At 34.9% G+C, this 22,647-nt stretch overlaps 2 protein-coding genes across 7 annotated transcripts in view; one reads left to right on the top strand and one right to left on the bottom strand.

Annotated features, from left to right (window-relative positions):
* Nucleotides 1–1,812, top strand: part of METTL21A (methyltransferase like 21A) — a 22,511-nt gene extending 20,699 nt beyond the window's left edge. The window contains exon 4 of the mRNA XM_006759425.2: nucleotides 1,723–1,812. Coding sequence (XP_006759488.1) covers nucleotides 1,723–1,743 — 21 coding nt within the window. The 3' untranslated portion in view covers nucleotides 1,744–1,812. The remainder of the gene's footprint in view (nucleotides 1–1,722) is intronic.
* CREB1 (cAMP responsive element binding protein 1) overlaps nucleotides 1–22,647 on the bottom strand; it is a 74,756-nt gene that overhangs the window by 7,878 nt on the left and 44,231 nt on the right. For 2 of the 6 annotated variants that reach the window (XM_006759428.2, XM_015561116.1), the window contains exons 3-8: nucleotides 19,329–19,475; nucleotides 18,528–18,569; nucleotides 11,287–11,387; nucleotides 8,899–9,041; nucleotides 3,671–3,853; nucleotides 1,686–1,836 (exon numbers count right to left, since the gene is read on the bottom strand). In XM_006759428.2, the coding sequence (XP_006759491.1) occupies nucleotides 1,686–1,836; nucleotides 3,671–3,853; nucleotides 8,899–9,041; nucleotides 11,287–11,387; nucleotides 18,528–18,569; nucleotides 19,329–19,475 (767 nt within the window). Of the gene's footprint in view, nucleotides 1–1,013; nucleotides 1,066–1,685; nucleotides 1,837–2,641; nucleotides 2,705–3,670; nucleotides 3,854–7,846; nucleotides 7,906–8,898; nucleotides 9,042–11,286; nucleotides 11,388–18,527; nucleotides 18,570–19,328; nucleotides 19,476–22,647 lie in introns of those variants that run through there. The other 4 variants (XM_015561118.1, XM_015561117.1, XM_015561119.1 and 1 more) reach the window with 4 other exon arrangements.

The raw sequence follows: 22,647 nt of genomic DNA, 5'->3' as shown, positions 1-22,647 counted from the left end.
TTTGCAGTTACCTGCCAATCTTAGTTGTCAGTTAACTGCCAATCTTAGTTGACGGATAATTTGCATATAGCCCTGATTAGCCAATGAAAAGGGTAGCTCGTACGCCAATTACCATTTTTCTCTTTTATTAGTGTAGATACTTATGATTCCACTCAGCCAGACCACTCCTAGATATGTACTCAAGTGAGTTGAAAGTTCATATAAAACGTGTACGTAAGTATTTATAGTAACTTTATTCATAATCCTCCAAAGCTGGAAACAACTAATATGAACTTCAGGGTAAACCACAGTACATACATACAATGAAATATCAGAGATAAAACCAAGTATTGATTCATGCAACACAGTTAATGGATCTTAAATGTATTTTGCTAAGTGAAAAAAGCCAGATCCAAAAGGCTACACACTGTGTGATTCCATTTATGTTAGATTCTGGAATATGCTACCCTGGGTGGGCTGTGAGTTCCTGTTTTATAACAGAAAACTGAGGTTTAAAAGGTTAATATATTCTTCCAAAATCACAGTAAAAGAGATAGATGCAGGACTTGAATGCAGATCTTTGATGTTCAATCTCTGTGTTTCTTTCAATTTATTCAGTGTTGATGATTCTTGGGGTGAACAGCAGAGGCATATTTTCACCAATTTATAACTTCTTATATCTTTATATACCTCATTTTCATTTTTTTAATATTAAAGTCCTAAGGTACATATAAGCAAATAAAAGTATTTTGTTTTTTAATGACAAAATCATTTGCAGCTATGAATTTACTTTATGATAGGTAGCATTTTTATTGTTGATGACTAATTCTATTTTAAGATCTTGTCAATTACAAGGTATTCTTAGACAATCTATTCTAAAGAATATTTCAGTATTAAACTATTACTATTTTGAGTAAAGGTAATAGTCATTAAGACATAGATTAGCCACAGTGGTCTGTGCATACTGCATAATTGTAGTACCCGGCTGAGTGGCGGCTGCATTGGTCATGCTTAATTTTTGCAGGCCCTGTACCCCATCGGTACCATTGTTACCCAGTTGTATTGCTCCTCCCTGGGTAATGGCAACTATATTACAAATGAATTTAACATTTAATTTTAGTAACATACATGAAACTCTTGATCTTGAAATATACTGCTCATGAAAATAAATTTTTTAAAAAATATATTTTTATTGATTTTAGAGAGGAAGGGAGGGGAAAGGATAGCTAGAAACATCAATGATGAGAGAGAATCATTGATCAGTTGCCTCCTGCACACTCCCTATTGGGGGTCGAGCCATAACCCAAGCATGTGCCCTTGACCGAATTGAACCTGGGACGCTTCAGTCCCCAGGCTGATGCTCTATCCACTGAGGCGAACCAGCTAGGGCAAAAACAAACAATTTTTAAATAAACTAGACAGTTGGTTAAAGCATAATGAATATATAGCAAATTGTGCACTACACCTTTCATGGGGAAACTGCATGAAAGAAAACTACTTTATGATCAAAGATTAATCCATAATACTGTTAGCCATTTTGTAAGTGCAGTTTATTAAATAAAGAAGTTTTAGCAAGATCCATCAATTCCACCAGAAAAAAATTCAGCACAAATATCCTATTGTCAGCAGATATAAAAGACACACATCTAGAAGAATGTGAAGACAGAGCGGACTTACAACAGTCTCAGTAAATACAACATACGTACCTGTTCTTCATCAGGCGAACCTCTCTCTTTCGTGCAGCTTCTTCAGCAGGCTGTGTAGGAAGCGCTGGAGAGGATGCCATAACAACTCCAGGGGCGATGGTGCTAGTGGGTGCTGTGCGAATCTGGTATGTCTGTACATCTCCAGAGGCCGCTGGAAAGAAAACCAGTGAATATGATGTAAGACACTGAAGCACTGTGGCCTGGTAAAACTAGATATGCAATCATCAATCTAAACATACATTTTGGATTAAAAGGGGGGGAAAAAGGAACAGATGATTCTGACTAAAATGGTGAAAGAATCAGCATTACTGAGAATTACTGAGAAATAATTCCCAAATTAATGTATTTATTAGTATAGACCCTTGGGGGAAAGAGGTCTTAACCTATGTCTGCTGGGTTTTTAATTTATATTTCATTGGAATGCAGTTCTATTCTGTTGTTAACATGCTTACCAACCTTAAGTCTAAAAGGTAAGCAGGGCACAGCTTGGTTCATCTTCCTAGATAAAGTCCTCAATGTCTTCCTTTGATATTGGTAAATTCATATTAAAAAATTTCAAGTAGACTCTTGCCACGACATAAAAACGACCATGATTTTTCATCAAATAGCAAAATAGAAGAAAAAATAAAGCATTATGGTCAACTATTATAAATTTCTAATTGACACAAAACTAAATATGAAAAAGTATACCAAATGATGACAATTATATCATCTGTAAACATTGTTTAATGTATTAGTCATTCTTCTAACTAAATGATCTATTACTTGTGAAAAGAAATACAATCACTACTGGTCAAACTGCTTCTAAAAACAGCTTAATAATATGCCCTCCTAAGAATAAGGAACCTAACATTATCTGAGAGAATTTGAAGATCTTTATAAAATTATCCATATTTGTTAATATCAATTAAAATGTGTAGTTTGAGTGGAAAAGATTTATATACTAAACATGTTACCATCTTCAAACTGACGTTCAGAATTCAAATTCACTGACATCCTGCTTTACAATTTTTGAGTACCTGCATGTAAAGTGAAAAGGTGTTTTACTCCCATTAACAAGCAAAGTATTATCTTCTTCAAATATTATTTTTTAGTAATTAAGTAAATTATGACTCTCTCTAGTTGATGTTTTAGAATTATTCAAAAATTGTCTTCCATGATGAGGGGATGGGGCACAACTGTCATTACCTAACAGAGGCAAAACATATTATTAATAAAAACATTTTTAGAAACATTTTTTATTTCCTCAATATGCAAATTTCCAATCTGGTATAAACCATATATTAAAATAATTCAAATAGTTTAAAAGAAAAATGATCAACTCTTATCCATAAAGATTCCTGAAACAAATTGGAAAAAAAAACCATAACAAAATTAAACAGAAAAAAAAGCTATTTCTATAATTCATCAAGGATTTAACTACTACTTTTCTACATAGACCAGCAGAGTTACATACTGGTATAAGCTTTTTCAGAATACAGTGCTTTTCATTAGAAATATAAAAAGGATGATCTTAGAAATGAGAATGTAAATTTCTTTTGAATAAAACAGCAGAGAAACAAAAATTTGAATCTCCAGTTTCTTATCAGTACAACTCTCTCATTTGACACATGAAAAAAAATGAGGCCCAGAGAAGCTGAGTCTTATTCAAGGTCACATAGCAAATCTATGCAGAATCTAAGCTAGAATCTAGTTTTCCTAACTCACAATTTCATTGTCTTTCCATTTAACCTACCCTGTTTCTCCTATCCCCAAATTTTAGGTGTTAGAAATAGAAGTTGTATTTTTAAAACTGAAAATAGTTGTTTTTATGCCATGACATTGTGGTCTAATTAGAATAATGGAAGAGTTAGTGGAAAATTTATTTATAATGAAGAAAAATTTACATTTACAGTATTTTACAGTATCATACTTACTTTTTCTGAGTTTTAAAATTTCAACCTTTCAAAGAATGTACCATACCTGTGAAATCTGAATTCACTTACCTTGAACAACAACTTGGTTGCTGGGCACTAAGATCTGCTGTCCATCAGTGGTCTGTGCATACTGCAGAATGGTAGTACCCGGCTGAGTGGCGGCTGCATTGGTCATGGTTAATGTTTGCAGGCCCTGTACCCCATCGGTACCATTGTTAGCCAGTTGTATTGCTCCTCCCTGGGTAATGGCAACTAAAATCCAATGAATTTTATTGTTACAAGTTTAATTAATACCATATAGGACTTTTACAACACACTAAATTCAAAGTAGAATAACTTGTGAGACATAAACTCGAAAAAATTATAACAGCAAATAACACTGGCAAGAAGGATTGGTACACTGAAGTACTTTTCTGCTTAGGAAACCCACAATCAATTTCTATAATATAAATGCACTCTCTGAACCACATTATAATTTATAATAATGTTTGTTAATTTTTTAAAAAGTAGTTAAATGAGAAAATATTAAATTCCTTTTGAAGTTATTTGGTTTAGAGGATGTACCATTTGGTGATCCATACTTCCTTTATTCTAGCACTAACTACCTAATATTCTAACTGTGTAGTATTTACTGTCTCACTAAATTTCTTGAGGGTAGGAAATACGGTTTTTCTTTTCTACTTTCATATTTTTAGTACAATAATGGGCATGTAATAGGCACCCAGTAAATGGTTGTCTTAATGTGTAATTAATAAGGTAGTTCAGTAGTACATTCTTTTCTCTAACTTGCTAGCAATGCACAACCATAACAAAAGTCCACTCAATGAAACAACATAATGTCCCATGAAACTTAATGATCACAGAGTCTCTCATGGATTTTAAAATCAGAGCTTAAGATCATCATCTAGAGAAAAAAAAACAAAACTTGACTGCTATTTCTAAGTTACTTACCCAAACATTCTCATATAGAATTTATATTTATTATTTACTAATTAACCACACATCATTCATCTGTTACAAAGTAATCACCTTTGGCTCATGCTACTAGACATTTCACTTTATTAAAAAAACTTGAGGCCTGATGCATGAAATTTGTGCAAGGGGCTCGAACCCTGCTGCCATGGCCGCGGCCACCTCTGCCTCAGCAGCTTCGTCTGGTCTAAGTAACATATTACGCTCTTATTATTATAGATAAATTCACCTTTATGATAGAGTGCATAAAGTTAATAAAAAGAAATAGATCATTATTTTATTTGGAAGAAGCAATCCTTTAGATGCCAGCATTGAGACAGATAGTTGGATCCTTTTCTAGATACTCTCCTTGTTTGAGTTCAAGTTTTCCAAAAAGTGACTAAAAGTTACATTATTACATAAAAATTTGTTATGCAATTTTATATCTAAATAAGTCAACATGTCTGACTTAAGCACGTTACTTTTTGTATGTTAGAAACGAATTAACTTGGGATTAACTGTCAGCTAGCTCTAGTAACTAAATACTGAGTCGCCTGAATATGGAAATTGATTAGTTACTGTTCAATCAAGAAATAATAACAGTTAATGGCTTTCATCTGGTTTACAAATGATACCTGTAGAAATTAAGATACTGGCAAATACAGTCCATTCACTTTAGCTAATTCTATAAGTTTTACTTATTTTTGACAATGATAAAAAAAAAGGGATATGTAAGAACTATTCTGAAATTAATACTGCAAGAAAACTTGAAAGAATCAGAAGGTTAAGAGAATCAAACCACAATTTTTCATATAGAGTTAATAAGCAGATTCTATTGTATTTAACACATACAGCTTTCATGGCTACCTACCAATGAACTCAAGGTGGGAGAAAGAAGTAGAAAACTAGACATCAGGAGATCTGGGGTCTAGTCCAACTTCCATCACTAAACTGTTACTTGAATCTGTTATCTCTTCTGTAAAAATAAAAATATCTGGTTCTAGCCACTAAGGTACAATTGTTGTAAAAATCAAATGAGATAATGTATATTGAAGTACTCTGAAAACTGAAGTCTGATACTACCAAACATGGTTTTTCTCAATATTTATTATATAATAATTATTTCTTGATTATTCCAAAAGGATTTTAGATAGTTTTCAATAAAACTAAGTTCATTAAAACAAGAAGAAAAAGATAGAAGTCAAGTGACTGATGTGTCTCTAGGTGTATGTAATAACCTTACCAGAAAATCTAGATAGAAAGAATGTAATTAAACATAAACTTAGCTGAGATTCTCAGTAGCCAAAATAAACAGGAAAACATTATGGGTTATAGTTTTGCTCAATGAAACAAAAAATTCAAGTTCAAGATGATAGACACATGTTTTCTAACTAAAAATAGAATCTTTCAAACAAGACGTTATAAACAGAGACAGTGAATCAAGTATGAATAAAATTAGTAACCGTATTAATAAAAACCATAACCAATTTATGGAATAAAAATTGGTGCAGCCACTGAAAAGGGCAACTGGGAAGGATATGATTTGATTCAACAAGTCTACTCTTTGGATGCTACTTTACCGAGACAATACTACATATATAAGAATGTTCAGCCCTGACTGGTTTGGCTCAGTGGATAGAGCGTCAGCCTGCAGACTGAAAGGTCCCAGGTTTGATTCGTCAAGGGCATGTACCTTGGTTGCGGGCACATCCCCAGTGGGAGGTGTGCAGGAGGCAGCTGATCGATGTTTCTCTCTCATCGATGTTTCTAACTCTATCCCTCTCCCTTCCTCTCTGTAAAAAATCAATAAAATATATTAAAAAGAATGTTCATGTAGCATTATTTGAAACAATAGAGATGTTCTGTATGTTCATCAGTATGTGTGTGTGGGAGACTGTTTAACTAAATGTTCTACTTACACAATAAAAAACGATATAGCTGTTAAAGACAAAATACACAAAACCTATGTATATATTGTCTAAATAGTGTAGGTCTCACTTGTATAAAAATACATAACATGTGTCTGTATATATAGAAGGAAAAAGAATGAAAGAATATATACCAAATTCTTACTACTGGGAAGGGATGAAAAAGAATTTTACTTTTTATTAATACTACTAGAGGCCTGGTGCATGAAATTCATGCGGGGGGGTGGGGGTGGGGCGAGTGTGTGTCCCCTCAGCCCAGCCTGCACCTTCTCCAATCAGGGACCCCTTGGGGTATGTCCGACTGCAGGATCGGGCCTAAACCGGCAGTCGGACATCCCTCTCACCATCCTGGACCGCTGGCTTCTAATCACTCGCCTGCCTGCCTGGTCACCCCTAACTGCCCCCCCCTGCGCTGGCCTGGTCACCCCCAACTGCTCCCCCTCGCCCCTCGCCAACCTGGTTGCCCTACACAGCCTGCTCCCTGCTGGCCTGGTCGTAGGCAGCCATCTTGTGAGGGCATGAAGGTTAATTTGCATATTATCTCTTTATTATATAGGATGAACCAATACCACTTGCATTTTCACAACCATTAATTTGTTATATAGTGGGGCCTTGACTTACAAGTGTCCCGACTAACGAGTTTTTTGAGATACCAGCTGTCTCTCGGCCAATTTTCTGCATTGAGTTGATAGAGTAACTCGAGTTAATGAGCTCCTTAATGAGCTCCTTAACAAGCTCGGTCTCGGAACGAATTAAACTCGCAAGTCAAGGCCCCACTGTATAAGAAATATATGAATGTTGTATATGTATAAGGAGGCATTACATTGGTTCTTAATGACAATCACGAACATAACGTTAAATCAGTTCCATCAAGGCCACGTGTATACACTCAGAATAAGAGAGAAAGATAATGATTAAGATTTTAAAATCTCAAGTTATTAACGTTTTAAAACTAGTACTCTCCTCAGTTGCTGGAGGAGAGCAGTTTGCCAAAGTAAACATGGACTTTTCTGAACTTTGCTTTGCTATTTGAGATTCTGCTCTGCCTTTCCTAAAGAGCATGCGTCCGAGTTCAAGTCGGATGCTCCACTAAGTGCATCACTGTCACTAACAGGAGCATGCTATCTCCCCGAGGCGTGCTCAAGCAGGAGAAAAATAAAGGTCATGTATCTATGTCTTAGAACACACATCTTCAGTAACACAAATTATCTGGTTATAAGGTTAAAAAATACACATGTACATGTACTTAGATAGTACCTGTTTATCTCTGCCAACGAAGAACTTGAGGAGGAAAAAGATAACTGAATTCTATTAAATTTACAGAGTGGACAAGAAGCTTAGTAAAAAATGCCTTCCTTCTACTTACTATGAAAAGTTTCAGCTTTGAGAGAGCTAAAAAGTCTGCTACTTGCAAATTTGTTGTTAATCCAGCTGAAATGCAAACCAAGTTTGAGTTATAACTGGAAAACTATTAACTTGGGAGTCAAACTTTTATACATATTCCTGACATAGGCTTCCCCAGGGCATTAGAAAACTAATGCAGGAAAGGAGTTTCAAGGTGTACATTTACTTTATAATTAAGGAAGGGATGGGAGAAAACAATGGGCAGTACTGAAGTTAATGAACAAATCAAAAGGAAAATATCATGAATATGAGGCACTTTGGGAGACAAAAAGATATTAGGAAAAGAGAACAAAAAGTACCACTCACACAAATGCCTTTGATCAAACAAAAGCAGAACTCAAAAGTACTTTATAACAGATTTAGGTGAAAGATAGGTATTATAACAGAAATGGAAACTTTGAATTTTGCAAAAGACATCTTTGCTTTCCTATAAGCCAAAAAGGATGTAATTCAGCAGTCCTAATGCTTTCATTATTATAATTCACAACACTACCTTTCATATTAAAAGGAATAATAGCCCTGTTGCGGTGGCTCAGTGGTTGAGTACCAACCTATGAACCAGGTCACAGTTTGGTTCGATTCCATTCATGGAACAAGCCTAGGTTGTGGGCTCGATCCCCTGTAGGGGGGATGCAGGAGGCAGTTGATCAGTGAATCTCTCTCATCATTGATGTTTCTATCTCTCCCTCTTTCTTTCTCTCTGAAGTCAATAAAAATATATTTTTTTAAAAAATTAAAAACCTGAAGTAGTGGTTCAAAAAACTTCTAAGACTCTCTATGCATCAGCATAAAACATAGGCCATCTAAAGGGCTTACATACTTGAGCAATCCAAATTAAAACCCTGAAGAAAAGAAAATACTGCCGTTATAGAACTTTGCATATTGAACAGTAAAGGAAATATAATAATGACAGCGAGACTGAGAAAAGAGTTGGCATTTTTATAATTCCTTAAAGGAGAACGCAGACATTAGTTTTTCATCTCACTTGCCAAAACAGAAATATCTGTTACTCACTATACTGTCCACTGCTAGTTTGGTAAATCGGTGTTGGCACCGTTACAGTGGTGATGGCGGGTGCTGAAGTCTCCTCTTCAGACTTCTCTTCTTCAATTCTTGGCACTCCTGGTGCATCAGAAGATAAGTCATTCAAAATTTTCCTAGAAAAAGAGAATTATATTAATTAAAATAAAAGTGACATTTACTAGCTAAAAACAGTAATAGGAAAAGATCAGAAAACTGGGAAGAAGCTGTTAGTGCATAGGACTAAAGTTTAAAATATAAAAATTTATAAGAATAAACTAAAAAAGGATCAGGGATTTATATGTCAAAATGAAACCATACCAGGACCAGATAAATAAAGATGAATTTTTCTTTCTTTTTTTTAAATATATATATTTTTAATTTCAGAGAGGAAGGGAGAGATAGAAACATCAATGATGAGAGAGAATCATGATGAGAATCATGGATCAGCTGCCTCCTGCATGCCCCACACTGGTGATTGAGCCCGCAACCTGGGCATGTGCCCTTAACTGGAATGGACCATTCAATCCGCAGGCCGACACTCTATTCACTGAACGAAACCAGCTAGGGCCAGATGAATTTTTCTTAAACCTGAATGTAAACACTGTGATTAAAAAATCCAGTTGCAAGTAAAGAAGAGATTAATAAAAATAATTAATGAAATTAATTAAAAAATCATTTTGTGTGGCAAAGAATATAAAAAATTAAGTCAAGAGATATCATCAATACTAGGAGAAAATGTTTATATATATTACATACAAAAGGGCCAATATCCCTGATATATAAAGAACTCTTAAACATTGATGGGGGGGAAAAGATCAAAGCTGTGAGAAAACCGACACTCATACACTAATGTTGGGAGTATAAAATCAGAATAACTATTATGGAAGGAATTTGGTAACATCTAACAAAACTATGGTTACACAGCATTCTCCTAGGAATTTACCCTTAAGATATACTTCCAACAGCATGAAAATATTAAGGGTATTCATGGTAGTACTGTTTGTAACAGCATATACTAGAAACAGTCTATATGCCCACACATAGGAGAATGGTTGAATAAATATGGTTCATCCCAATAATGGATACACATGGTACCTTTAGTATATGAAAATAAAAATGTATCTCCTTGTCTGTTCAAGAAAAAAAGAAAAAGAGAGAGATGGTAAACAGTTTGATGAGATTAGTATCTACTGAAGATAGTTGGGAAAAAAGTAAAAAAGTATAGAAGAAATGAGTGAGCAGGGACACTTCTGAGTATATGTATATATTTTTGGTACAATTCTAACTTTCAGAATCATGCTAATGTTTCACATATTCAAAACGAAAGAAAATAATATCAACAAGGATGGGGAAATTCTAAAAATGGAATATAAACAAAAACAAATGAATTTTCTCGTATTTCAAATTAATAACATAATGACAGAAGAGATGAAAAAACCTTAACCCAAGTAATTTTTGACATCTTAAATTTCCAACAAATCAGTCTGCACTAGTCACTTAGCTTTTAACAGTCTACCCAAACTCTGTCCTTTTATGTTTTTTCTATCACATCTTTATTGTATGCTCATTGACAGATTTATAATTATTGTTGTATGTATTTGTCTTTCAAATTATATAGAAAAAAAGAGAAATTACAAGGCAAAACTATAATAATCCTGGCTTTTATATTTATCTATGTAATTACCTTTACTAGTATTGTATAAAATATTCTATTCTCTTTAATTTCCTTTCTCCAAATTTCCCCTCTGGAAATTCTATAAATGCTGACGCTCTAGCCACTGAAGAGTCAAACCAGTTAGGGTTGAACTTTATTAAACTCTAAAGTAAGCTTATGAAGAATTAATTTTCCTGGAGATATTGAATAAGAAGCCAATATCTAAATATAAAAAAAATGGTTTGGTTCATCTTTGGAGGCAAAGCATGGACCAGGCAACTTCTCTAGCTGAATATTAAAACTACAATAAGGTGCCCCTAAAATTAGGGGATATCAGCAAAGCATCACCCTAAAACAACTATTAACAGTTATCTGCCAAGTACCATCACACAAGAAAATGGTTGGCAAACGTGTTGCTAAGTAGATGAATAGTACAGTGTCAGAACTGGCATGTAACTAGAAAATACTATAACCTTAAGTGTATTTCACACCTTTAAACAGAAAAGCAGTAGCCAGCATAATCTACAAAAACAGAAGCAGGAAAAAAAAATATCAGTGTTTATCAAGCACTGTTCAGAGTAAGAAGTGCTCTCACTCTGCATGATAAGCTTCCAAGTTATTTTACTAAAGATGAAGAAAAGTAAGCTACTGGGTCCTGAGCTGAGCAGCTAATTGTTTTCCCGACATCTCTGATTTTAACTTCTTTTGACTATTAAATTCCATACCTGTAGGAAGGCCTCCTTGAAAGAATCTCTCTTCGTTTTTGGGAATCAGTTACACTGTCCACTGACTCCTGTGAATCTTCACTTTCTGCAATAGTTGAAATCTGAAAATAAAGAACTTTATCTTGATAATCAAATTTCATTCCCATAAAATATTTATGAATTTTAAGAAAAAGTCAAATACAAAAGGACATACATAAACCATATACATGCTTCAGTAGATTAACAAAATCCCTTTTTATGAGAGACCTACACGGATCACTTTCCCCTCCCATTTACTTATTCTATAGAAGTCAGAGGACCTAAAAAATTTGTCAAAACCATACTTCTGTGATATCCAATTTCAGCTTAATCTTTCAGGACTTCTTGTAATCAATCCTGAATGCATCAATAGTCCCTGTCAGTTGTTTTCTTACAGTTGTTAGAAAAAGTTTACCAAGTAAAATAAAGTGTCTGACATGAAGGTAAGAAAAAAATGACTAAATATTTGGTCATATAAGTCTATACAGTGACTATACAAATACTTTCCTTAACTACTGTGAAAACACTTATAAATATATTTACAAGGGTACAAATAAGATTGGTGATACCCCAATACATTCCAGATGGTAGTTTCTAGTAAGTTAGGAAAAAGCTGTTACATATAGATATGGTTCAAAATTGGTAATCTACAATTTTTAGTAAGCAAACACTCAAAGACCTGTGCATTTCTGGAAAGTATCCCTGAACTGAAAAGTAATGAAGTTGAATAAAGATTTTACATGAGATAATAATAAAAGGAGCAACTAGTATTTCTTACTATATGCCAAGTGCTCTGCTAACTATATATATTATGTTATTTAATACTCACTAAAATAGTAACATTAGATGCTGGGTAACTGTGATTATTATATGTATTTTATAGACAGGAAAACTGAGGCACAAAGAAGTTAAGTAATTCACTGAGCCACAAAGCTAGGACGTAGTGGTGTCACTGTCAGTACTTGGCACCTCAGTTTTAGACATCCTTACGGGCACCAAAATCCTATTGGTTCCAATCTCAAACCAGTTTTTTCAGAAGCAGCAACCCAGACGTGTTTTTAGACCATTTTCAGACTAGAAGTTCATTCACCTAGGCAAGCTTTCTGTCAGATTTATACTGCCAAGTTTCCCTAGTCTCCTCCAACAGGAGCCTCCTACGCTCTCCTGAACTGGGTGTGCACGATGCTGTCAGAGTGAGATTTAGATTTAAACAGGGCGAAAGTGTCTATGTGGGTTAGCTCCCGGTCAAAATGTATGGCAATAACAATAAGAAAAAACATATTCAGAGGAACCAGAGAAATCCCAAAGGTACTATGTACATCAAGCATGTCAAAGTCAAAGGCTAACATGGGCCAAATAAACAAGGTTTAAGTTTATATGGGCCGCAAAAAAACAAAAGCTTCAATTTTCATAGAAATGTAGGTTTATTTCGATAGAGACATGCTGAATACAAAGGGCTGAAATAAATGAGTCATCGTTAACACAAAATAGAACATTTTAATAAAAGTTAATATTTTTTCTTGAACATTAACTTACCACTGAATAACTACACAAATTAATAAGCATAATGCAAATAAACCTATTTTTCTTGTTCTCCGGAAGCAAAATATTTCCTGTTGTGCACACCAAGCATATCAGTCCAAGACTAATGACGTGGCAATTGGCTGCTAAAATATACACTGCTAGTATTAGTGGAGAGAAATGATGCGCCTGCGCGTAAGGTGCGTAAGGGAAATGAATGCAACACGATTATAGTAACCAGTCATTAGCGAACGTTGTAATTCATTACTAACAATTATGTATAACAGGATATTGAAAAATTAAGTTATGAAATTTTTATTAAAACGTTTCTTAACTACCGTTATATTGGCTAGGCTGCAAAAATATTCGTTGTGTGCCGCAAATTTGACATGCTTGATGTACATGGTCTGAGCCTAAGAGTTAGAGTGCAGACACTCATTTTGACAGGGCTTTGTGATATGCACTCACTTTAAAATATAAGAATAGTCTTTAAGACCAAAAATATAACAGGAACATTTAAGGAATCCAGAAATGACAGATAAAAAAAGATGAGCAAAACTGAATTTACTCTGTGATTCTCTGCAGAGTAGTAACACTACAGTTACTGCCAAAGGAGCACCTAGAACAATTTCTCACTAATCTGTAGCTGCTGTAACTAGCCACTCAGTGTAGTCTGCACAGACTTTCTCACAGAGGTAGAGCAGATAAGGAGCTGTGAAAAGGCCTTAAAAAGTGGTCAGATTTTCAAGGAATAAGAAGACAGAACTCATAGTGGACAGTATTTTGTATCAAAAGTGTTTATCTTCATTAAAATTTCTCAGAATCTTAGTTCCTCTATTATTCTTTTTGCCTTGTTTGACTCTCATCCTTACAACCTTCTTTTAAGGATATACAGTGACTTAGGCACTCTCTCCCAGGTTGAAAACAACTTCAAAACATGTTACATAAACCACCCATGTGACAGTTTCAAAATGAAATAAATTAATGTTGCTTTTTGTATGTAGCCTTTAATTTTTTTAAACTCAGTGGATCTATTGCTCTTAGTAGGAGGGAAAAAACAACTCTTCCTCTGATCTAAAAGATTTTGTCAATTCAGACAAAAGGAATTAACTTACCATATTGTAATTACTTAGAACTATGAGGCCAATTCCTATGGATTATCTACCTAAAATAAAAAAGCAACCCAACAAAAACAAAAACACAGTGGACCCACATTTCTGAGACTAATAAAAATCATGTCAAAAAGTCCTTTTTATGTACCCTGGCTGGTGTAGCTCAGTTGTTTGGGCATCGTCCCATGAACCTCTAGGTTCAATTCCCAGTCAGGACACATGCCCAGGTTGTGGGACATGCAGGAAGCAGCCGATTGATGTTCTGCACTCACGTAGATTTTTTCTCTCTCTTCCTCTCCCTTCCCCTTTCTCTAAAAATAAAAATATTTAAAAAAATCCTTTTTATTCATAAAAATTAGTAATTATAGTATAATATATTTAATAGTCTATTAAAATAACATAAAAAATTACATCCTAATTTTAAGTATCATAGACTACTTCATTCCAATGATAGACCACTTCCTCTGAGCCTCACCCTCTATCACAGGGGTGGGCAAACTTTTTGACTCGAGGGCCACAATGGGTTCTTAAACTGGACCGGAGGGCCGGAACAAAAGCTGGAGTGTTTGTGTGAACTAATATAAATTCAAAGTAAACATCATTACATAAAAGGGTACGGTCTTTTTTTTCAATAGTTTTATTCATTTCAAACGGGCCGGATTCGGCCCGCAGGCCGTAGTTTGCCCAAGGCTGCTCTATCACCTCACTTATAAACCCCTTCTGGAGCTCCTTAAATAAGTCTTTAACCTTTGCTGCTTATAAGTCAATACATTTTCAAAAGCCAAACTATTACTTGTAGATGTAAAGTTTTAGATCTGTATTTCTCAACTCTCTTTTACTTTGTTAAAAACCGATACCTCCTATTTATATGGAGGGGAAAACTTCCTATTTTGATGTTTTTTTGAAATTTCAAAATAAAATATCAGTGAAAAATCAAAGCACTGATAATATTAGATGCTTTCTCAAACTATATATAGTCCCCTGGAAACTGAAGTAGTTTTCCTGGGATAGTTCACACTCATGGCTTAGGCAGATTTTTACTCAGTGGATCAAGATGTTTAATAAAAATCTAGAACAATAACTTCTAAGCACTTCTGATTTGCAGATCTCCGTTATAAATAAGAAAAATTTGCATAAGCATATAATTTACATAAGCATATATTTCTTATTTGTAAATTACAAGTGTTATTTTACATATAAAACAATATTTTAAAGAGAGCAAGTATAAATATTAAAATGTATCTGTAAATTTCTTAAATCATTTCATTTTTAATAGTGAATAATTTGCTTTAATGTGCTTTGTCAAAAATCATTTAATACTTTATAACGGTGACTCAAAAATATGATTATAAGCTTGGGCTTTTGAAATATGATTTAAAATCTGCTACTGTTGAAAAAAAGAGACCTCTTGAGATATAGATATAAACAGGTGAATTTTTGGCTGGGCTTACTTAATAAAACAATCTACCAGTTATACAAACTTTTGATGAGATTTATCTAGTATATTTTCATTTCCCTGGTTCTCAGTTACTATATGCTAATAAAAGGTATTATGGTTTCATATTTTAACCAATAAGTTCAACACCCACTGAAACTCTAGAGGACTTCTAAAAAGTTTGAAAAATTCTATTTCCAGGTTTTAAAAGTATATAGATTTGACTTTTTAGGTGCCAAATTTACAGTTTTTGCAGTATATTTTTATTGTTTGCAGTTTTAAAAAAAGGTATGAAAATATTTCCAAACTTTTATTTTCAAAATGCTCTCACCACAGCACAAGTTTCTTTCAAAAACTAGTTCCTCTCTCATGCATTAATATGTCACTTTCTCCCAGAAAGGATAAGAGATTTTCTTTCCAAAAATATATTAGGTAATATGTCCCTTACACATCCTTGCTTGCCATCATTAAAAATACCAGAATCTTCAGAACACGTATCTTATGTAAAAAAACAAACAATTCATCCTTTCATTAGATAACTCTTACACACTTTGCTATATAACCACTAAACCTCTATGTTGCACAAAAGATTTTTATCATTGCTCCCATGACATTACACAGTATTGTAAAGATTCTATCAAAAATTCCATCTCCAACTACTCTCCCCCTTGCTCACTCTATTTGAGTTACATCTTCTCACTATTCCTCACTATTCCATACTCTCACTTCTCAGCCTCTGGACTTCCTTTTATTATTGTACTAGAGGCCTGGTGCACGAAATTGGTGCATGGGTAGGATCTGTAGGCCCGGCCAGCAATCAGGGCCGATCAGGGCCTTCCTTCTGGCTGCTGGCCAGGGCCTTCCTTTGTTCCGCGGTGCCCCTCCTCCCTTGTTGTGGTCAGTGCACTTTATAGGGAGTGATCAAACTCCCGGTCTCCCAATGGAATTCCCGAGGGGACACTTTGCATATTAGCCTTTTATATACAGTATATAGATGGGCTAGCCTCCTTCACTGCCTTCTGCTTACCATGTTCCCTGACCACCCGACATCAAACAGAACACCCTTCTCTCCAACCATTCTCCATCACTTTCACTTGCTTTAATCATCTTCCCAGTACTTATCCTCACCTGACATATTTTATTTTTTCATTGTTTCTCTTCGCTCAAATGTGATCTTCATGAGAATAGGGAAGTATTATTTGTTCACTGCTGTCTTTCAAAGCACCTAGAACAGTGACTGGCACATAACATCTGATCAATAAAAATTTGTTGAAGGAATGAATGTAATTTAAGGTAATCCATAAATCTCCTGACATGTTTAAATTACACTGTATTAAAAATGCATCCAAAACCAACAAATAAAAAGTGAGGACGCCACTGTTAATTTCTATACATTTATGTCACTCACATAATATGTGAGATTTGACTCTTAACGTATACATAAGATAGAGTTAGGGTACCAATGTCAAGTAATAAATGGAATATTACTACAGCTTAGTTTCTGATATTCTTAGATTAAAAAATATAAACAGAAGTCCTAATATGTTATTCTCACACCTGATAAATGTGCCTTGTATATTTTGGAAATGCTGTTCTAGAATAATACTATTCTCCCATCTAGAAGTTTGAGAAACCCCTTCTCTTCTGTTGGAGATCACCTTTTTGATGTAAACTACTTCCTAGTTATTAATACTAGTCACTGTTAACCAGCTGAAGTGACCATTAAAATGTAATAGATTCTCCATGGTTTAGGCCCTTTTTAAAAAATACTGTTACTTATGTCTCTGTTTATAGAATTCAGGCTTTCAATTATAGCCATAACTCACCTTAATAGAAAAAATGTGTTCTTGAAAAGATGAACCCATTTCTAGAGTTAATGGCCCTATGAACCCCAGGTCCACATTATTATTATTGTTGTCACAAAGTAAAGATTAAAAATAAGAAAAAACAAATATCACATAGTATTACCAAAAATTGTAATCTTAACAAATTTTGTGGCTATAATTTTGGTAATTTTTTGGTGTTCTTTATAGAAAGACCTCCTACTATTAAGTGAAACAGAAAAAGTAAAGATTAATGTGAGCTTTAGAATCTTTCCACTATTATCAAGAAGAAGCTATGAATAGGGAATTAGTAATGGCATAGGATAGCGAATGTAAGGTAACATTAATGAAATAAAAACGGAGGCAAAGTATAAGAGACTATAACCCATCCACTATGATTCCACAGAAATATCAAATTCTTCCATTTTTAACTGGGCAATACTGACTCCTATTTGGTAAAAAATTCCCTTCCAGGTATCTTTCAGTATGGAAATTCCTACAATTTAATGATTTCACATGAAAACATCCTTTCCCCCCCACTAAGTGTTCAAGCAAGCCAAAAGCACAAGGACATAATGAAGCGGGAGGTAACAGCAGCTCAATACACAAAAGAATAATATGGCAGACAAGATCTAACAAGTCCTTTCAACGTTAACAGAATGCTCCCAGGACAAAGGAGACACTTCTCCCCTCTACGAATACCCATCAGTCTGGCTACCATGCCCAAGGAAAATGCAAGGCTCACCCACAGAAGACAACGAGGATGGTAATGAGGAATCAAAGCTACACCAAACAATAAATGACTGAAGAAAAATAGAAAATTGTTTGGTCTGATCTTTTATTTTTTTAATAGGAAGTGGGTAGGAGATGGGAATACGAAGCAGTCTAACAGAAAGGAGTTAAAACTTGCTCAACTGGGATCACCTGGTGAAAGGTATACCTGGTCTCTGTCTGAAAATCAATGGAAAAAATATCCTCAGTGAGGATTAAAAAAAAGAAAAGGCATACCTGGTTCATCACATGGAACAATATTTTAGCAATTATCCCTAATTAAAAATTATAAGTTGGTTACCTCAGGAGATAATATGACCTTCCTTCCTTTGAAAGCAATGCTGGGCTACAATTTAGAGGAAGGAAGAAAAGACAGATAGGGAAATTAAGCCACAGACTAAGAGCTGGATAAGTAACAAGTTTGGCCTAGACTTAGAAGATCTCTAAGATTTTTATTCAAACCTGAATCCCATGTTATAGAGAAGGACAAAGACATAAAGAAAAATTTCTCACCTTCCTTTCTAAAAATAGTTCTCTCCAAATCTAGGACCTAGGACTCACCTGAGTTCCGGAGAAAAGTCTTTTTAAGTCCTTACAGGAAGACTGTGAAGCAAAAATATGAAATGGGAGGCTGGGGTTATGGCCTACTTGAATGAACGTTCAAGTTTTCTTTTTCTTTTTCAATAAGCTCACCGCAAAGATGTATACTGCTCTAGGTTTTACCTACAATTGAGTAGTCACCTTCAGAGGTCTACGTGCCTCTAATTCCTTTGGATCCAACTCAAAGGAACAATCTCTCTAAAGAATGAGATAATGTGTAGTATAATCCCTGACTCTTAAGGTGCCCTTTCTGAAATATCATTATTTCAAAGTTATATTCTGTAACTTAGAACCCTAAACATAGCTCATATTACAAATGCTTTATGTAATCTCTAAATTCAATAATATCTTAGGTAAGGTTATTAGTTAATTTTTGGCAAGGGTTTATTTTTTTAGTTGCATGTTTAGAAAATAGTTACAAAGATATTAGTTTTATTTCTTAAGTTTCCTTAATTGAGGTACATGAGCCTTACAGTCTCTCCCAAACATTTTCATTTTATCCCATGTACTTATTAAAGATTTCCCCCAATCAATTCTCTTTCTTCTATAGAAAATCTATAGAAAATCTTTTTCTTCTAAGTCTGTTCTTGGGTATATGCATTCCTATAAAAGTGACTATACAGATGCAGCATATTCATTTATTGTAAAATAAAATAAACTCTGAACTACATAATGCCCCTATTTTCATAACTAATGAAAGAATAGAGATATGACTATAAACCACAGTTATAAAAATAGATGCAGAACTTTTTATACACATACCTGAACTGTCTGGACTTGTGGAGACTGAATAACTGATGGCTGGGCCGCCTGAATAACTCCATGGACTTGAACTGTCTGCCCATTGGGCAGCTGTACTAATGTTACGGTGGGAGCAGATGATGTTGCATGAGCTGCTGGCATAGATACCTATTGTGTTGAACATGGAAAAAAATTACCATCACAGATACCTTCTTGGGAGTACTTATGTTGAATATAAAGCAAAATTTAGCAGCAAAATGATGACCTTTTTGCTAGGTAAGTCTTTCATTGGTGTGAAAGAAACTAATGATTACATTTAATATTCTTAAAAAGTAAAAAGACTTCAAATACCTCCCCGTCCCCATTTTTCAACTCCTCCCAAATGACAAAAATCAAAATACTATTTTAATGTAATAACAAAATATAACAGACTTCCTTTGAAAACTAAATACTACTTTATTTGTATGGAACGCTACATTTTCCCACCTGCTTTCATACCCAATTTCTCATTTTGCTCTTCAAAAATATCAAGCCTGGGTAATCAGGATTATATCCATTTTAGAAAGAGAAAAGCCAATCCCTCAAAGAGATTAAGTAATTTACTGAAAGTCAAGCAATATGCTAGACCTAAACATAAAAGTCTTCTTAGTAACATGTATTAAATAAATCATGTTCTGAAATATAATTGCTCTCAAGTTTGGGCAAAACTTAGCTACTAAGTCTATAACAAATGCACATTTTATAATACACAGCATAGTTTTATCTTAAACTAATTAATTGTATGCCTTTCATTAATGAGAAAGTATTAAGGTAAAAGAAAAGTATTAAGGTAAAAATTTCTACCACCCCCCAAATAAATCACTAAACTGCTAATAGTTGATATTTTAAGGATTTATTTTCCTCTTGAAGGAATAAAGGAGCAGAGTTTAGAAAATATAAGAGAAACCATTTTTTCCTTGAGGCACAAAAGAAGGCACTATTAATGAGTCAATATATAGGTACAAAGGGCTCTTATGCCATATGTCTATCACATGGTGCTTAACTATTCCTATGCTAGCACGAATTTGGGGTAGGAATTTTATTTGATCATTTGGTGAACAGTTACTGGGGACTTATATGCTGAGAACAATGTTAGATCTGAAACTCCAAAAATGAGAAAGATATAGATTGGGGAATGTGTGTGAAGAAATGGGGAAAAGGACACAAATAAATATACCTCAGTGAAATAATGAGGTTTGCAAAGATAAAAATAAACACATTGAGAGTGATCCCATCCCACCAAGAGAGGAGGCTACCAGGGAAGAATATAAATTTCCAACAAAGAACACATGTTAGGCATGTTACTATAAGCACAGAATTCCAGGCAGAGAGGCTAGCACTGGCAAAGCAGAGAAACAGCATGATCTGTACATGACAGAGAGGGATGACAAGCAGTCAGTACTACTGGAGATGTGTTTTACTCTAAAATGTAGGAAATGAGGAGATGAAATAATAGAGGCAGGCAGGAGCTGAATATGCTAGTCATGAAACTCTTATACATGTCATATTAAAGAACTTGCACTTTATCCTGAGGAGCTTGGGAAAGGCAATTGAAGGGTTTTGAACTCCTGATCATGGTGAGGTTTGCATTTTAGATAGATCTCTTTGGGCAATGTGAAAAATATTTATGTCACAGGAAGAAAAAAGTGGAGGCTAGGAGACCAATTGAGAAAACCTAAATAGTAGTTAAAGTGAGATGATAAAGGCAGAAAGAAGGTACTAGATGTGGTAGGGATGGGAATGAGAGAAGCAATTTAATAAAAATTCAGGAGGCAGACCAGTAAGGGCTTTATAAATGATTGGTTGAAGGAGGTGAGAGGAATCAAAGATGATCCATATATTTCATCTTTGGGTAACAAATGGTAGACTCTGCTATCAACTGAACCAGAGAACACAAGAAGGAGAAACTTTTGGATGGTGGGGGTGGTGGTGGAAGATGGAAGAATTGATCTGATATTTGACTGTGAAGCTTGTGGGGAAGATCTCTATTGAAGATAGAGGTTAAAACCATAAGCCTTCCATCTTTGGACAGTTAGAAGTCCTTCCTAATTAGTCATTTTTCTCTCTGGCCACTATAAATCTTGTTCAGTTTTACCTGGTTCTCAAAATGTGGTCCATGGACTACCCCTCCACTGGTTACATCAAGTCCTTCATCTTCTGTGAGCGTTAGTTCACTCAGCTGCAAACAGAGGGAATGGCCTTCGTTCCTCACAGGATTATAATAAGCATTAAACAAGATAACATATGTTGAAGTAATTATTAAAACTCTAAACCCTTGAGGACTAATCTAGTTGTTTGCAAATTAATTTTCTGATACTTTGTTCCCTCTTTTTTAAAAAAATATTTTTATTGATTTTTAGAAAGGAAGGAAGAGGGAGAGATAGAAACATCAATGATGAGAGAGAATCATTGATTGGCTGCTTCCTGTATGCCCCCCCTGGGGGTCAAGCCCACAACCCCAGGCATGTGCCCTTGACCTGAATTGAAACCTGAACCCTTCAGTCTGCAGGCTGACGCTCTATCCACTAAGCCAAACCAGCTAGGGCCATATTTAGGTTTTCAAATTTGCCTATTTCAAGAAGCTACAACAATAATTACCCTTTTATCCAACTCTTCAGTTAAGTTCATAAAAATTTATATTCTCGCACTAACTGGTTTGGCTTAGTGGATAGAGTGTCGGCCTGCGGACTGAAAGGGTCCCAAGTTCGATTCCAGTCAAGGGCATGTACCTTGATTCAGGCACATCCCCAGTAGGGGGTGTGCAGGAGGCAGCTGATCGATGTTTCTCTCTCATCGATGTTTCTAACTCTCTATCCCTCTCCCTTCTCTGTAAAACATCAATAAAATACATTTTTTAAATACAAAATAATAATAGCAACCACGGCCATCCATAGGCAGCTCCCAGGTGGATGAGAAACCAATGAATGGGAAAACCGTTATGCACAGTTTGCAGAATCGTTCACCAGAGGGCGTTCAGCTATAACGGGATCCTGGGCCGAACCCGCTTGTGTTTGGAGAACTTCTCCTCCTCCTCCTCACTTGCCAAGTCCCCCAGGCACCTTGCACCCCCGGAACAGGCAGGTGGCCGCTCTCCTGATCCCACTTTTATTTAAAATACATATTTTATTGCTTAAAGCAGTTCTCAACCTGTGGGTCGCGACCCCTTTGGGGGTCGAACGACCCTTTCACAGGGGTCACCTAAGAACATCGGAAAACACATATATAATTACATATTATTTTTGTGATTAATCACTATGCTTTAATTATATTCAATTTGTACCAATGAAATTGGGGCTCACCA

Source organism: Myotis davidii, unplaced genomic scaffold (genome assembly GCF_000327345.1).
Source record: "Myotis davidii unplaced genomic scaffold, ASM32734v1 scaffold394, whole genome shotgun sequence".
NCBI classification, from domain to species: domain Eukaryota; kingdom Metazoa; phylum Chordata; class Mammalia; order Chiroptera; family Vespertilionidae; genus Myotis; species Myotis davidii.
This window is presented reverse-complemented; position numbering and strand designations above follow the sequence as displayed.